This window comes from Hakea prostrata, chromosome 5 (genome assembly GCF_041222555.1).
Source record: "Hakea prostrata isolate BN-2017 chromosome 5, UWA_Hpros_2, whole genome shotgun sequence".
In the NCBI taxonomy this organism is placed as follows: Eukaryota; Viridiplantae; Streptophyta; class Magnoliopsida; order Proteales; family Proteaceae; genus Hakea; species Hakea prostrata.
This window is the reverse complement of record NC_142604.1, coordinates 39206998-39225145: the sequence shown is the minus strand read 5'-3', so window position 1 is coordinate 39225145 and position 18148 is coordinate 39206998. Positions and strand designations below refer to the sequence as shown.

General features: G+C 37.8%; 1 protein-coding gene across 2 annotated transcripts in view; it reads left to right on the top strand.

The window, feature by feature from the left end:
• Positions 1 to 18148, top strand: part of LOC149015954 (Protein kinase superfamily protein) — a 117604-nt gene that overhangs the window by 53536 nt on the left and 45920 nt on the right. For both annotated transcript variants that reach the window (XM_089156906.1, XM_089156905.1), the window contains 2 exons: positions 14255 to 14404; positions 16886 to 17146. In XM_089156906.1, coding sequence (XP_089013032.1) covers positions 14255 to 14404; positions 16886 to 17146 — 411 coding nt within the window. The remainder of the gene's footprint in view (positions 1 to 14254; positions 14405 to 16885; positions 17147 to 18148) is intronic.

The following is an 18148-nucleotide window of genomic DNA, read 5'->3' as shown; positions in this document are numbered from 1 at the left end:
TTTTCTTCTCTCCCTCTTTTTGACTTGTGGCAAGTCTGAAACAGAAAAAGAAGAGAAGGGGAAAAAAAGAAAGAAAAGAGAAGAAGAAAAGAGAAGAAGAAAAAAGAAAAGAAAGAAAAGAAAAGAAAGAAAAGAAAAGAAAGAATAGAAAACACAGATTTGAGAAAGATTGCCGAAGATCCAAGAAGCGTCTTCCAAGATCTCCAAGAACCCACCCGTATGAATCCAAATTATCTCATTCTTCTTCCCCGTCGACCTTAGGATAAATCTGAGTCTCACAAAATCATCTCTTGGGAATTTGTTAAAACCTAACTTTTCCCTACCATCCCATTTAGTTTTGTTAAACCAAATCTTACCCAAACCCCACCCCTTTAGGTCCCAATTTATCTCCTTGTCCATCCTTATAAACCATAACTATCCCACCATATTTAACAAAATTATCCATCCCATCTTGATTTGATAATTACTTAGCTGGTTATCTAGAGACTTGATTCTGACCAACCCTAAATTCTAGCGAAATATTTCAAGAAACCTATCCCTAGAATTGAGTTACATCACCCAAGAAAGACAACACTTGGATCCATGGAATAAATTTCAATCGAAATATCTGCATTTTTCGAAATCAAACTGAAACTTCAGATATTTCATTTTGGTACAATGTTTTCGACCATTTTCGACTGATTATTCCTTATAAAATCCTCTATCTCGATCGAAACCTGCAAAATATCACAGGTTTCAACCTTTCTGCCCTAGTTTCACAGCCTAGGTTTCGACCTATATTTGCTGATTTCTCAGTATTTGGTTTTCACAAGTTTTAACCTTTCAAGCTTAGGTTTCGACCTATATTTGCTGATTTCTCTATATTTGGTGATTTCTACCCCATTGTCACCCTATTTTCACAACTCCTTTGCCTTCAAACAGCTCTTTTGCTCCTCCTTTGCCTTCAAGCACCTCGTATGCTATGATGGTTATTTGTGGGCCCCAAGCCCAAACTACAAAGGAGCTCTCGTGTTTGCTAGCAATAGAATGTGAAGCATGAGCCATGCCCAACAGTTATAGACTTCCCTTTTTTTCGGTTTTTTGTTTTGTTCATGCCTTGAATAAGCCATCACTTAATCTAATTGGTCACTTTATTTTGTTGACTTGTTGTATATGTAACCATTCCTTCAAACAATTCATGTATGCTATGATTCTATGCCTGTATGCAATACAATTTGTACTTCTCGGAACTAGTCATTTGTTAGTATACTTGAATGATAATTTTTCGATGGTTTTTTTGGTAAAATACTAGTTCCATTTTATATTTATTAGGCTTTCGGTATGAAGGAGTCAAGAAATCAGATGAATAGAGGTCATATAAGGCCCAAATCCTCGGGTTGATTAAGAAGAAGTACCATTTCGGTTGAAACCTGGTCGTTTTTTGGCCTGGTCGAAAATGGCCTGGAAACTGAAACCTTGATCCATGCTTGGATTGATGTATGATCTCAAGAAACTTGACCTAGATTTGTATGAAAGTTACATGTCGTTCACCCAGTCATTGGAGATGAAGGTTTTCAGGAAGGAGAGAGTTGATGTGCATTCCAAGAACTAACCAAGTGGAAGGCCGAGGCATGAGACTAACCTTAGGCTTGCTGCCTAGCAGCACATTAATTGGCTCCAGATGGCCTGTAAATTTTGTTTCACTTAAGTAAGTTTCAGCTGGGTAAGATAATTTTAGTAATTCTGCCCAGCCCGTTTAGAACATTTTGGTCCTCTATTTTATTTCAGTTCTGCAGTTTCTAATTCAAGTTAGTTTGTAATAAGGCAGCCCATGTTAAGGAGTCCATGTAATGGTTCAACTATAAGACGTGGGTCCAACTGCCCAAGTTAGGATTTCTGTTTTGAGTCTGTATTTTATTAGTGCTCTCTCTTTAATGCTATAAAGGCATCCTGTCCCCATTCTCTCTTTCCTTTAATTTCTATTTGATTCCCTTACCCACCATTTGATTCCCTCTCTGTTCTAAAGTGGGAAACCTAAGAACTTATATACCAGCCATCGCATTCATCTCAAATTTGACCACGTAAGTCCCACTCTGCCGCTGGCCTTTGATCCAAGTTACATCAGTTTCTAACTAACCAAACCTTAGAAATCACAGTTTTTCATCTATAATGTTAAATTAAAACCCGAAATCAAGAAACTCCTATATCCTGAAATATAACCATTAGAATTTGTGAGCATCTCCTATGCATAGCACCCTATTTCAGCCCAAACAGAGAACCCCACAGCCCCCAATTGATGTTAAGGATTTACCTTATTTCTCTCCATTTTGCCTTGTGTAACCCCATGAAACTTAATCTATTCACCTTGAAACTGAACCTAAGCATCCCATATGACATTAATGGAACTATTTACCATAGTTGTCAAGGCGTCGCCTAGGCAACGCCTTGGCGTCCTGGCGGCCTTAGAGGGCCTGAGGCGATACTCGCCTCAGTTGGAGCCCATAAGGCGGTCGCCTCGGGCTTGCCTTAGATGCCTTGGACGCCTCAGACCTTGAGGCGACCGCCTTATGGGATTTTAAAAAACCACCATTTTTTATTCCAAATCAAAGACCAAAAATAAATTAGAAATTAGATTCCAATTGGGAATAATCTAATGGCTGAATGCTTATACAAATGTTACATGGAATGCATGGGATCATTTGTAACATTAATTCATTAATGTTTTGCAGCGGCCTCCGGTACTGCATCCTATCCTACTCCAAGTAGTATTTGATTACTGTTGTCTAAAGGTCATTTAACATCTTTCATACTCGAACCTGCTATCTGGTTACTGCATCCTATTCCTACTCCAAGTAGTATGATACTTGGAATTTATTTAGGACCTACTATGTGTGGTTTGTAGTATGTTGGATGACTTGAGGTAGGCTAAATGGCTAATATTAGTTTTTTTTATTATATATAAGATATGTTTATAATGAATTAGTGTATGAGATGCACATTAAAAAGTAAAAATTTCACTTAAAAAGCCTCGACCGCCTCAAAAGCGCCTCGGAGGGTGCCTCGTCGACTCATCGCCCCAACTAGCTAAAACCGCCTCGCATCGCCTCATCGCCGTGACAACTATGCTATTTAATAAGATCATCTTCAGCATTAGTTTCAAAGCCATCCATAGACCCCATAACTCAAGAAGTCATTCCATAGGCCCTTAACAAACCTAACAAAACCTAATCCTTCTGCCCTAGAACTGGTTTCAACCATTTACCTTTGATTGCTTGGCCCTTACACAAATAAGGCTACATCAATTTCCTGCTAATATTCTTAGCCATAACAAAATAGAAACCTTCCTGATCTGAAACTAGAAACTAAGAGATATATGAAGTACCATGCTTTATATATATATATGTATGTATATGCCAGTTTTTTACGCAACTGGTGGCATGATTTGGGGGAGGTGTGCATAGAGTCACATGGGACAGTGAAACCACACCCACATGGCCAATTTTTTGCGCGACTGGTGGCGTGTGTGAATATTTACAAAAAAATAATTATAAGAAGATTAAGGATGTACAAATGATAATCTATATGCATGCTATGTAGGAGCTATAGAGGGGCCTAGGAGATGGTAGAGGCACGATTGTAGGCATGCCATCTCAAATCCTTTCTCTATGAAATTAAGAGAAAATAAAAGGAAAAACAGGCCTTTGATCTTACATCCTTACCTTGCTTGGGTTTCCTTTCGGGTTCCCGAAAAGATTAAAGAAGACTTAAGAAGTTATAAGAGAAAAACTTACCATGAAAGGACTATCTTTATTAAACAAGGGAGATATTACAAGAAAGTATACTACAAGAGGAGAGCACCATGCGTGAATTCTTTCAAAGGTTTCTTCCAAAAAGTAAAGTGCCCAACTCACACTAGTTACCTCTATTTATATGCAAATTCTATACATAGTACCCTATAACACTTGTCAAAATTACAAACAAAGCTAAACACTTATCATTTTACTACTAACAAAGGACTAGAAAGGACACCTTTAATTTTTTAGGGAACTATATTGCCCTTAGTCCTTTACTAGTATTTAAATATTTGTCCTTGAGGTGTCACATCAATTATTTGAGGAGATGAATCCACGTGGTACCATCTATGCATGCAGTTGTGGAGATCGTATAATCTGCCGAGGACCGTAGATTTAGAATTTTTTCAAGAACCACCCCGTGGCATTCCACGTAGTATAAAACTACTGTTTTCCACATTGGTTTGGTTTAGAGAATTAACCCATATTTTATAGGTAGGGTTTTTGCCTGACATGCTTTTTATTCTTAGCATGTTCAAGTGAGAGAAACATTATATTTTATAACCCCATGTTCTAGGTTAGCCGAGTTTTATACTAGCCTGGCCTAATGTTCTCAATATTTTACATGCTTGGTACTACTAGCATGTATTTTGTTGTAGCCCGGATCAAGGGTTAAGGACAATTATGTTGTTTTACATGGTTGTTTTATGAACCATGTGGTCTTTTATGGATTAGGCCAAAGTCCTTGTGGTTTTGTTAAGGTCCACAAAAACCATCCCTAAGTTTAACGCCATTTGGGTGTGAAACGGATGGTAAGAGAATCACCTTATGATGGGAATCTACATATCAAGGAAATTTTCTTTCCCTTTCTTTCTTCTAATCACCTCGAATTCAGCATCTTCTGGAGGTGGCATGATATGTGGTTGTGATATGTTTATGGGTTTATGGGCCCACCATTGCTTCCATGTGATTGTAACATGTTACAGATTTTCCTTATGATACCTTCTTTGAAAATTTGAAGGAACTGTGATGGTTCTGGAGTTGGTTCTGTTCTACAGCTTCCAGATGTATTTTGAAGTCTTTGCTTTATTTTGTCTAGAGCCTCCTCATGTTCTTTGATTTGTTTGTGGAGCTCTAACTTTTCTTGGTGTATCTTAATCATGTGATCTTTGGACTGTTGAAGAGCTCGTTCTTTTTCAGAATTTTATTTGTTGAGATTGTTGATTCTGGTTGGCTCGAAGACGAGTTCTTCAGTATATTCTGCATTCTTCTTCTTTATGTTTTCGCAATGATCGTAGAGCAGTCTGCTTTGAGTCATTGTCGTAAAAGATGGCTCTAATGGCGGTGTTGCCTTGAGTTGCCCTGAGTTTTGGGTCAATGTAGTAATTTGGGCCAAGAATGAGCTTGGCTTGCATGGTGGCTTCTTTGAGAGTGCCGTATCCTTTATATCTTGGGGTTGGGTAGTCTTGTATTGCTTGGATGACATCTTCCCAATCAAGGAATATGCCTTTTGTATTGCCTTCAAAGACTACATAAAATTTGGATTTTCCTCTCTTTGTTCTGGCTTGATTAAACTGTAATGCTACTGCATTTAGAGCATTCGCTACAGTTGGTTGGAGTTTTTTGTTTCCAATGCTAATATTGATGGATTGCCAGAGATTATCTAGGGCAATTTTTTCATCATCATTGGTTCTATATTCATTGTGATTGGCAAACTTCATGTTGGTATTCTTAAAATAAATATGAGGACCAATTTTGATTGTCTCAGGTGGTGATTGTGATCTTGGAGATCCTGCAAATACACTTATGTTTTGATTATAAGTCCCAGTGATGGGAGAGTGTGATGATGAGGCATTATAATTGTCTGTAATGCTGGAGGGTAAGATCCTCCTTGGAACAAGCATATTAGTTGTACCCGAAGGTTGTGATTGGTTTGGAGTGAGGGGAGAGGATACAGGTGGGGACTCTGACTGATGATCCTGAGAAATGGATGGCCATCTCCCAAGAAAGGTTCTTATGAATTCGTCTTCCTGCATTATTAAGCAACATAGTTAGTTAGCTCACTTTGTATATATAGGAGTCTTTTTAGATAATATTTTCATTTATTGTATCATATATCATATCTTGGTTATTAATTCTGTTGAGTTCTTCTGGAATGGGATGTATGGATTCATTATAAGCTATTCCAGTAATTCTTCTTCTCATAAATTTAATTCAGCTTCTTTTTCTTTTATTTTATTTTCTAATTTATGTATCTTTCTTAGATCTCTTAATCTGTCTTGTGCATTCATCTTGGGTCTTATAATATTTGATTTGTCCTTGATAATAAATCAGCTGTTTTATTGTCATTGCCTTTTATGTGTTCAATTTTGATTTGATATCCTTTATTATAAAAATGTGTTTTAAGTATGATCCATCTTCTATGCTGGATTTTTCTTTCATTATAATTTTATATGCTTTTACTATAGCCTCACAATCAGTTCTTATTGTAAATGGTTTGTTTGTAAGAAATATTTCCATTAATTCTAATCCTTTGATAAGGGCTTCCACTTCATATTCTATGGATGCTAGGATTTTGACAAATTTTTTTTTCTGAATTATATCTACATATATGTTCTGTAGTTTTTGAGTTATATTCAGATGGTTTTATTTTGAGGACGGCTCCCCATCCTTCTTCACATCCATCAGTTTTCTAAAATTCTATAATCCTTGTCAGTGGGAAATCTTAATGGTGGTATGTTTTAAATAATTCTTTAATTTTTTGAATAAGTCTTATATCTAGGTTATGCCATCTATGTTCTCCATTAGGGGAAGTCTTCTTGTATAAAGGTCCTAATATTTTTTCTAGATTAGGAATAAAAAGGTCTAGCTTGATTTGCTAATCTTAAAAATGACCTTATTTGGATAACACTTGATAATTTATCTGAGAATTCTTGAATTTTTGTAGTAATATAAGGTTGTAATTTTATTGTCCCTTCTCCTAATACCATTCCTAAGAATTTTATGTATGTTTTTATTGTTTTCATTTATTTTTGAAAATAACTATCCCATGATTCATAAATTCTGAAAATATAATTTGTAGATGGCTAATATATTCCTGGGGTGTTTTACTATAACTAATATGTCATCAATGTTGACTATACCAAAATATATATGTTTAAGGAATATTTCATCCATGCGTTTTTGGAAAACAGAAGGAACATTTTTAAGTCCAAATGGCATTCTAACCATTTGTAATGTCCTTCGGTTGTGGCGAATGCAATTCATTCAATAGAGCCTGGATGCATTTTAATTTGGTGAAATCCAGATTTGCAGTCAAATTTACTAAATATTTTATAGTCCTGGATGTAGCTAAGGAGATAATCTCTAGCTGAAATTTTATAAGCATCTTCATATGTATTGTCATTTAGTCTCTTATAATTTATGACCATTCTAGTTTTTCCTCTAATTTGTTCGGAATGCATGTTAACTGTAAATGCAGCACTAGAATTTCTAGAGTTTGATTTTCTTATTAATTTATATTTTATAAGTTTTGCCATATGCATCTTAAATTCATCACTATCCTTGGCGTATATTTGGCTTGGCCTTGTATCAATTATATGTTCAAGATTTATTATTTCTAATTTACACAAAGGTTTATCTATTTCCTAACGGATTTTCATTACTTATTATATCTATTTTTTCTAAATTTCTTATGACTTACTGAATATCTTTATTATTTTCTATGTTATAATATAATGTTTCCCCTGTTATGATATTCTTAAAATCTTGTGGGTTATTTGACAGAAGTCTTCTGGGTATGTTTCTTGTTGGTATTTTAGAGAGGTTTCCAGGGAAGTTTCTAAGAGTTGTGAATGGGGTAACCCGCACTGGTTCCTTGTACCAGAACAAGTTTGTTGTTGGGGCAGGTTGTTAGAATTTTTAGAATTTGTTGTTGGATTTATTTTCACTATACATCCTATATATATATATATATATATATATATATCAATTTCCTACTAATATTCTCAGCCATAACAAAAAAGAAACCTCCCTGATCTGAAACTAGAAACTAGGAGATATATGAAGTACCAGGCTTCATAATTCAACCATGTGCAATACTAAAATAAAACTAAGTTGATTCTTAGCCTCTAATGGGTGTTCGCATGATCTGGTCTTGGGCCTCACACGATCTTGTAATATCATTTACACGTAGGCGAAATAAGGGTTGTGATACTGTTCACGTCAATAGTGTTTCGGCCCTTCTAGAAGACTTATTGGGCTGATTCGACCTGGTTCAGGTGGTCCAGTTGAAGCTGGTTTAGTTCTGTCTAGGTTCTACATTTAGTACTGAACTTTGAAATAGCCCTATCGCTCCATCATTCCCTTCTTACTCTGCCTTCAGGTTGAATTAGTGTATAAACAGAGCCACATCAAGAGATAAGAACTAGGGTTTCTTAGAGTTTTCTCAATGCCATAGCTGTCATGGCATTTAGGTGAGTAAGTTGCTGATAGAGTCCTAGGATGACACCATGTGGTGGAGAGAGAGTGTGTTTAGGTTAGGTGAGGGGTAATAAAAAGGGGAGGATTGAGAGGAGAAGGTATCGATTTTTATGCGTGTGATTTTGAGGCAGCCTATGGCTGAGGTGCAGCATTGAATGCTGTGGGGGTTACTGGCATACCATTAAGCTAGATTATCTTGTTAACTCAGTTGTTTGATATTAATTTTGAAATTGAATTCGAGGGTTCTTATTGAATTGGCATAAGAGTGGTTCGATCCCAAGGAAGCGATGGTATTGTCACTGTTTTCAGGTGAAGCGGATGTGCAGAGATGGCTTCTTGAGATTTTCTTCTTGTGTTGGGAACATCAGATCGTGGATGAGTATCGCTGGGAGTATCTCTCCAACATTTGGATGGAAAAGCCTTGGAGTAGGTTAATCAGGACTGGTCAGAGTTTACCTGGGCGAGTATCAAAAAAGTGTTGAAAACCGATTTTGATGATGGAAATCTGCTTGACAATAAGGAGAAGGCTGGTGACTGTGAACCTGGAAATTAAGTCTGTAAAGTCGGTTGGAGAAGTGTTCAGGGGTGGCTGAATTAGAGAGGAGACGAAGCGAGGAGCAGTGTGTTATCAAGGAAGAAGGGAAGATTGATGGGATCAAGGAGGATGCCCTTCAGTTATTGGGCGAACTCAAAGATTTTCAATGCCATTGGTGTTGAGTGAATGGAGAACTGAAGTCAACGCAGTTGAAGATCAAGGTTCTGTTTGTCTTCAAGGGAGGAAGTTTCACCGAAACGGAGGAGGAAAAAGGTGGGCGGCGTGAGCTCCGGTGAAACCACCTTGGGCAATGACGATAGATATGGGGGAGGACTCGTTGACATCTTTGGAGCAGAAACGGCATGATCTCTGGCGTCTCTGTGCCCTCGACCAAGAAAGAAGAAGTGTCTTGCGATCGAGAACATTAGGGTTCTTGTAGTGTGTCTTGTTGGAGAAGAAACGGTCCAAGCATGGACCTGGAATGAACCGGTGCCTCAAATGAGGGTCCTGTTTATTAAACTCCTGGGTTGGGTGTGGTATTTGGCCCAGGGTTTGATAATAAAGAAATGGACCTTAAGGAGGCAAACTAAAGCCCACTCATTAGGGACCCACAATTGGATTTTAAAGGGTGAGCCTAGGCCCAGCCCATCAGTTGCTTTAGGGCCAAACAAACAAGGGTCCAAAAACCAAATGGCCCATTTGCTAAACATAAAAAACTGGGATATTTTAGGAAATATCCTTTTCAGCCTTCCTCTTCCTTCCCCATCTTGTTGACTAGAAACCAGAAAGGGCCGACAGCGGTTATGGAGGAGCTCGCACCACTTCCAGCGGCGGCGGGGTGGTTTTTCGTTGTCAAAAAAGTCATCGGAGGGTGGTTTTGCGATGACTTCACCGAGGTTCTGCTAACCAGGAAGCCATAAGATCCTTTTTTGGACTCTGTGGTCCTCCATTGTTGACGGATCGAGATTGAGGTTAGGACAGAAATGCAATTTTCAGTTTATGTATTCATCAACCTTCAATGATCAGGCCTGCTGGTCTATATTCCCTTCTTGGTTTTGAGGAGCTTCAAGCTGCTGATGGTGAAGGCTCAAGTAGTGACAATTGTATGACTTCTGAAGAGCCCCATGTTGTTATTAGGGGGAAGGATTACTATGACACTCATAACAAAGACATCACTCAAAGCAAGAAGGGTGAATTTTTTAAGGTTTCCCCAGGTGCAATTACTGATGTGATTGAGAAAGGGGATGAATTGGGAATAAATGATGCACGCCAAACGATTCTGAGATGGGAAGAGGGAAAAGCTTGCCTAACCCAGAGAACAGATTCAAAAAAATTCTTGAATCTTAGTGGATTGACGTGCGATGGATTTGAGATAGTTTGTATAAGGGACCATGTGTTGACACACTAGTGGAGAAGGTTGTTGGCTGGATTTTAAGTCATCATTTGCATTATTTTGAAGTTCATCAAGAAGGTGGGAAGCTTGTTTTATCCTGTGGGAGTATCCACTACTCGAAAGGTATAATGGGTTCTCAGAGCAGGTCAAAAGGCACCCATATAACTTTCTTGACTGGAGGCTAGCTGCATTTAGATCGTATTTCAATTGCTGGCCCCAGATTGGCGACAACTTGTATGAAGAAGGCTGGGAAAAATTAACAGCCATAGGAGAGAACCATCCCACACTTGCAGCTGCAAATACCAGTTTGATCTTTGTTATCTGTTCTTGCACATTATCTTTGTAATTCAATGTCAGTATTTCTGGTATTCGATCATTGGGTTTCTGATGTTTATAGGTCAGCCTTTGAATTTGGGACCTGCATCTTGCTGACTTGCAGTTTCTCCCAATCAACAAAGATCTGGGTGAAGATACAACGGATGTAAAGTTTACTCAGTGGGACAAGCAAGGCAGTTTGTTTTGGTCAGACACTGAACTAACATGGTTGTGCAGCAAACATGTGAAGACCAAGATTCAAATTTTTCTTCACCTTGAGGACAAGGTGAATTTTGCTGGGCTGGTAGTGATAGAGCCCTAGGATGACACCATGTGGTGGACAAAGAGAGAGAGAGAGAGTGTTAAGGTTAGGTGAGAAGTAATAAATAGGGGAGGATTTAGAGGAGAAGGTATCGATTGTGGGGCAGCCTATGGTTGAGTGGCAGCATTGAATGCTGTGGGGGTTACTGGCACCATTAAGTCAGATTATCTTGTTAATGCAGTTGTTTTGGTATTAATTTTGATATTGAATTAGAGGGTTCTCATCAGTTGCCCAAGGAAGGGAAAAATCAATGCAACAGCAAACAAGGTGGCATCACGAGTCACGACAACTAGGCACCACAAAAGTGCATGGACACCTAGCTGACACCTTGACAACAATGCTGGGTGCTAACCAGGTAATGATTGCTCTGTATGTTTTCATGTTGATTTCGGCTGGAAACCATTGCTGTGGTTACAATATAAGATAGGGGGAGTGTGAAGGGGATGAAGGATGGGTATTCTCAAGGTGTTCACATATCACAACTTAGTGTCTTAGAGCACTCTGTACCACATATAGGAGTCTATGAAGAAAAAACTATTTTAGGTTGCTGGAAAGTATTAAAGTGTGTAATATTCTAAGAGTTTCCTGATGCAATGATGCATCTCCCAGGTTTGAAATATTGGCAAAATTACGGAAGTTTTGCAAAATTTTTAAGGTCCCAAGTCAAAATAGAAGGAAAATTAAGGGATCAACAAAGTTTCGATTGATATTTCAGCATTTTGACAAAACTGTGACCTCTCATTTCAGCAGTGGGAGGTTTGGGGCTTTACTGAAGACGTTTTGAGACACTGTTCAAAACATTGACCAAAACTCTTAGTTTCACATGTTTAAACTACAGGAAGGGGAAAAGTCATTTCTATGGATTCTTTTTGGAGAAAGGAAGCATGTTTAGCAGATGGTAATAATTTCTCTAAGAAGAGCATCGAAAGCAAAGCTCATTAAGGACATTCTGCAGTATTGTTGCAAATTTTGCTCCTTGTAGGTGTATCGTTAAGTATTAAAACTTTTCTTCAGGTGTTCATAGATGTTCAATATTTATATGCAGACATCCATGCCACTTTTCGGGGTAAGGCAATGCCAAGCCTTACTTGATGTAGCTAAGCCGGTAAGGTAACAGCCTTGGCCACCTGGACTTTGCCTTGGATGCGGTGGTTTGCCTAGGTGGCTGTGCAGGCGCTGCATCTATTTTATGATATTTTTTGTTAACAGTATAGTTTTTCCCAACCTTTTTTATTTGGTGGATGGGATTATGATGCTTGCAATAAAAAGGATTGTCTCTGATGCACTAGTTGCAGTTTTAGCTAGTAGTGTCATTATGTATTAGTGCTAGTTCTCTGTCTGAATCAATCTGTGATCCTATATGGCACATTATATATCATCAATCTGACTGAATTATTCTTCTTTGTTCAGTTTCTATTTAGCTAGTAGTTTGTTTTGAACAATCTGTTAGTGTTACGGCAAATGTTAACGTTATATTTAAAATGTTGGTTAAATTACTGATAATCTTTATGACATGTTTATACCAGATATGTGAGATCAAGGGAAAGAAAGCTAGGGTGCCTTGGTGCCTGGATCTCCCTTCACTGCCTAGACAATGTTTGATTTATGTGTCGAAGCTCGTAAAACTCTGATGTGTTAAGCCCTACCACAAATTTTCCATCTCGATATGCTACTACTCTAACAGACTCGAATGGCAACATTTTGCTCAGTTGTTACTACGGATGGCTCCTAGATGGAACCAGACTGACTGATGACATTTTAAATCCAATTCATTTACCAGTGGAATCATGACATTCGAACATTCTTCTTCGATCCCAGGATGTAATGAGTTGACATTGAAGTGCCAAACAACTCTATCAATAAGAGCTCTTAGGAGTCATCAGCCTATAGAGTCGCTATAGGGGCCAAAGATGCGTCTGGGATCCCTTTAGAAAGTTCGAGAACACTTGGGATCTTTTCGGGTATCGGATGCAGTTTCTAATTCATGATCAGGCATGCACAGAATGAAAACTTGTGTTTTCATTCTGCAAGAAGTTTTAATAGAAGCACCTCATTTGCTTCTTTTCCATGATAATTTCATTTTCCCAATGTATCCTAACATTTGGTCTTAGATTTCTTCTGATGATCGATTCACTCTCTGGTAAAAGGAATCACCATTAGTCATTCTTTCTGTGCTGCTGGCACCAATTTCACCTTTTCACTCACTGTTTACACGACTCCAAAATCTCAATTTGTTTTCCTCTCTACTGGGTGAGAAGGTGCATCACTATGATCTTGTAAACCTTTTGACATGCAGATCTGTATGCCTTCATAAGTTGCTTTCGTCTCCATTACTAGCATGGAAAGCTGTTCTCCCATTCCTGCAAAAGCCAAAAGAGGAGCTCCCGCATCCTGTGTTATGAGTCTTCCATAAGTGGCTACATAGTTGGTTAGAGCCTGGTCATAGTGCAATGCGCAACCATATGCTGTCGAGGCTTGAACCAGGGACAACCTCTAGGTAGGTTATGTCTTCCAGTCAACATGTGTTCCACTTCAGCTATGTAGGATGACTAATCATACCTCTCACATGTGATGGGGTTGGCTGACCCCTTCTCCTATTGCTTTAGTTAGCTTTTCTCGCTTCTGACCATGCAGTTTTCAAAAGATTTGTAGTCAAAAGGACAAAAATAATTATGGTGGTCAGTAAAAATAACAAAGGGAACTGGATTGCTCTATGCAAAGATTAGATGTAGAATTGAGCACTCAATTTGATTCAGCAAGTCAGACCTGTCAAATAGTGTTTGATGGTACAGATGGTCCTGAATTTTATTGATGAAATCACAATAACGTTGCCCTTAAGAATGCCTTGACACACCCCACCAAAAAAAAAAGAAAAAGAAAAAGAAAGACATAATTATTAAAGCTAAAACCAATAGAACCAAACATTTTTGGCTTCTCAAAAGAACAGGAGAAATGGGAACATACAAAAAAAGCTACCCCATCCATTACAAACAAGGGTTTGATAGGGGAGGAAGTGGCTTAGGTTTGCAAAATGATGAGGTAAGGCCCCAGAAGTTTACAATACACCAATTTATGGAGGACCCAAAACAATGGTTCCAGGAACTAGAAATTATAGATTTAACTTCAAAATTATTAGAATTCCGTTGTTTTGACTAAGCTGAATAACACGAAGGATCATAATGCTTCTTAATACACCAAATAAGGGGATTGTTTGAGTGGACAGTTTTGGGACTTGTGTTTGCCATTGACTTATTATATATCAGTTAGTTGATTAGGCACCAACTATGCTAGAGTATATTTTGGTGCCTAGGGATGTTTTTGTTATATCACATTACTGTACAACTTATAGCTCAAAAGAGCTTACACCTGTTATGATGCTCCATTTTATGCCATTCCATGTCTTCTGATAGTAACAAGATTACTTGTGTGTTTTCCAGCTCGTGCATTTTGTTAACCAAGACTCTTTGGGCTTGGCAAGAGACTTTCTTTCCTTGGGATTTATTCCAGAAGGGGCTGATATTCAGTTAGTTTCAGATGCCTTACGAGCATCCTTCGGTGATGGAAGTAGAGAATCTCAGGATTTTCAGGTTCAAATCTGTCTTTATTACTTGTCTCTCCTGCATTAAACTCTTTATTGATTACTTCCAAACAAGCTTTCTCCAAATCCTAGACTTCCCAGATACGGTTTATGTTGAAGGCGTCGTGTTCCAGATAAACTTAATTTGGTGTGCATGAATCACTGTGAATAAAAGTACTTTTTTAGACACCATAACAAATGAATATTTTGTTTCACTTTTCATAAGCAATGTTTACCATGTTAAATCTTTAAGATTTTTGAAATCTTTAGCTTTGATAAAAATCCTAGCATAAGTAAGTTCACATCTATCTTTGAAAATCTAGTTTTTTTTTTTGAACTGCGTGGTCGATTTTTTTCCTTTTAGTTATTTTATTTTTTTAACTATATTTGTTGGATTGGGGGGAGATTTGCTTATTTATGAATAGTATCTTAAAATTGTAAATTTTGCATAAATAATATTAGGAATAACTAATTGTTTGTCTAGGTTTCTGGCCACCGTCAACAACAATATACAATATTAAGCTTGGGTAAAAACCATAAGTATCGTTTTGAGTTTTATTTGCCTTTTCCCCCTTGATTAAATGGTTCATGCATTGTGCCCATAAAGTGAAAAATAGGTTATTTAGGTGCTGAAACTGGCACCACAATTTGGATGGGAAGGGGGGGGGGGGGGAAGAAAAAGAAAACAGGTTTCGATCAAATTTCAGCCCAACTGTACCGGATCTTGGTTTCTGGCAGGTCAAAACCATGGTTGATACCAAGATCTTTATTCTCAAGTGGGATTAGTTGATGTCCCCATGTACGATCTTGTCCATCTTCACTGGCAGCCAAGGGCTTGTGCTTATCTAAGTGGTGCTGAATTGGCGGCATCAGCTTAAGGGGTGTTTGGCCTTCAAACTGCAGGATGATACCAGCAGGACGGTCCAAGTCCATGATGTCCAAAATGTCCTCAAGACTTAAGTGGCTCAAGTAGAGCAGATAGCTTGTGTCATAATCAGTTGGTGTAGTTTCTGGATGAGTTGTTCATGATCGTCCCGAATCCAGCTTCATGAAAAGAAAAGACTATGACAGAATCTTTGGGGTTGTTTGACAATCTTTCTGTTTTTTTCTTTCCCCTTTTTTAGCTATTACACAATTTTTTTTGTTTCTGTGTGTTTTTCCTGTTTCTGGGTCTTCATGTATGATTACATTATGGAAAAGAAACATTTTCGTAACTTAAAAAAAATGTTTGGGTTGCATTAAATAGAATTGTGTCTAATTTAAGAATTACAAGAAATGTACTGAACACTAATCAAACATAAGTTGTTTTTGGCCTTATTTCAACATTTGAACGCTACAACCTTCAAGCATGTGGATGTCCAAAAGTTGACATTAACATTAACATTAAAGCTTGTTCAAACAACTGTTGATGGATCCTGTGCTTACTTCAATGATTTCTACTACAACAAGAACAACAACAAGACTTGCCCCAACTAAATGGGGTCGGCTTACAGGGTTTGTTGCCTTCCAATTTGCTCTGTTTAAGGCCATACTAGATACAATGCCTAAGCTAGGGAAGAACACGCATACCTAATCAAATGATCTTTAGTCCTCCTTAATCCAGCAAAATAGAGGTCTGATGACAAAGAAGTGGAGGGAATTGAGTGAAAAATACAAGTTTGGAGTGAAAAATGGTGTCGAGTAGGTCGTAACCAATGAAACTACAGAGGTGACCCAAACTGAGATCTGTCAAACTCATAGATTTCAGTGGAACTTGGTATTTTAAGTACTGGGTTTGACTGAAATGGTCAAGACCCACGAACTCAACTGGTTTCAGTTGAAATTTTTACTGCAATGAGTTGAAGCCAGGTACTTAACTTTTACCCACGGGTTTCGTCTGCTTTTTTTTTTTTTATTTGAAGCCAAGGCAAAACTTGAACATTGAGTAAAACTATTAGGAAGAAATTTATCCATGGTTTTGCTACTTTTGTGCCTTGAGTTCGGAGGCAGAGTGGGTCAATAGTTTTGAATCTTCGATTGAATATGTTCTAAAATTCTGTAGCATTAAGTTTGATCATGCTAGGTCAGACTCAGATCCAGAGTGGGTCTGGGATTTTGAAGTAGTGTGTATTTTTTTAATGCAATAATGATCCAAAAAGCGTAAATTTCGAAGATCCATCTAACAATCTATCTGTTTTTACATCAAGCTTTTGAAGTACATCAGTTTCCAGTTGGATTCATATCAAGAACTGAATCTGTTGATGATTCACTCAGATCACCAGGATCCACCTGTTTTATTCCCTAATATGACCAGATAATCATACCCGGTTAGCAGTTAGATACTTAGATCATGCACTGTAGCTGCTTGCTTTCTAGAGGGTGCAACTCTTGCAGCTGGGAACACGTGGTGTTAGCTGACACTGTTATGTCTTAGGAAATATTAATCTTTGGACATCATATCTATATTACCAGAAAAGTGAAACGGCTGACCACCTCTTTCTGCTGCTTTCAGGGCATAATGAACCAATTGTACAATGTTATGTATGAGTTTAACTTCTCTCTCCCCCCTGACTATGCTCTGGTTATACGGGCATTAGGATCACTCGAAGGGACAGCAAAGGCTCTTGATCCTGATTTCAAAGTTGTTGAGAGTGCATACCCTTTTGTTATTGGAAGGCTTCTGGAAGACCCGAGTCCTGATATGCGAAAAATATTAAGAGAGCTTCTAATCCGTAATGATGGCTCCATAAGGTGGAGACGGCTTGAACGCCTGGTGGGATTTCTGGCCTGTTATTTTCTGTATCATTCAATTGTTTATTTCTATTGCATAATATCTAACTGTTTGAAGGGTATAGTCTGTACTGTAGTTCCTCCAATGCCTTTTGACAGCATTACTATGCTCATTTTTTGGTAGTGTATTCTTGAAAGTACCTAACATATATTTTTTTATAAACTTTGGATTATCTGGTACTGGTATTTTGCTGACTTGCTATGAAAGGCTCGACTGCTGTGAACAGAAAAACTTGTACTCTATCTTAATATTTCACTATGTCTAGGTATCTTGGGTGTCTTCTTCGATTGGTATATTTGGCTTCCATTGTTGTTGGGTTTTTGCTTTGATGTTGCAAACTTGCAATTCCTAATCTCTTTTTTCTTTTCCTTAATAAAATTTAAACTAACGTTGGATCATAAGCACCCACCTGGATTCCCTCAAAACTAATGTGAGATATTTTATATTAAAGAGATATGCCAAAATAAGCATGTTATGAACGACCTGAACACTTCACTTTCAGATGGCCTATTCAAAAGGGTAAAACTTGCATACAATTGAAACTTTTGATAGATTTTGGATTCAGGTAACTATTGAAACTACGATAGATTTGTATACAACTAAATTTATTTTATATTATTTTTAATTCTTTTTGTGGTTGGGGAGCATTGAAAAGCTTGCTGTTGAAATTTATGAATTACAAGTCCATGGGGAAAAAATACGTTACAGTTTTATACTAGAACATTGTAGCTGTTTCTGCATAGCATTGCAGCATAGAGTTGGCTCATGTTGTGTAATTGTATCCCCATAGTTTTGCACTGGGTTAAAGGTTCTGTATCAGTTTTGAGTAAGGTGTGATCCCGTTTACATGCATCCAGTTTGGTTGTGAGTGTGGAGTTGCCCATTTTCAACTGGATCTCGTTTAAGCAGTAATTATTGTGCTTTTGTTTGTCCGGGTCACTTCCACAAGGAAATATCAAAGTTATCTCCTGAAGGAAGATCTAG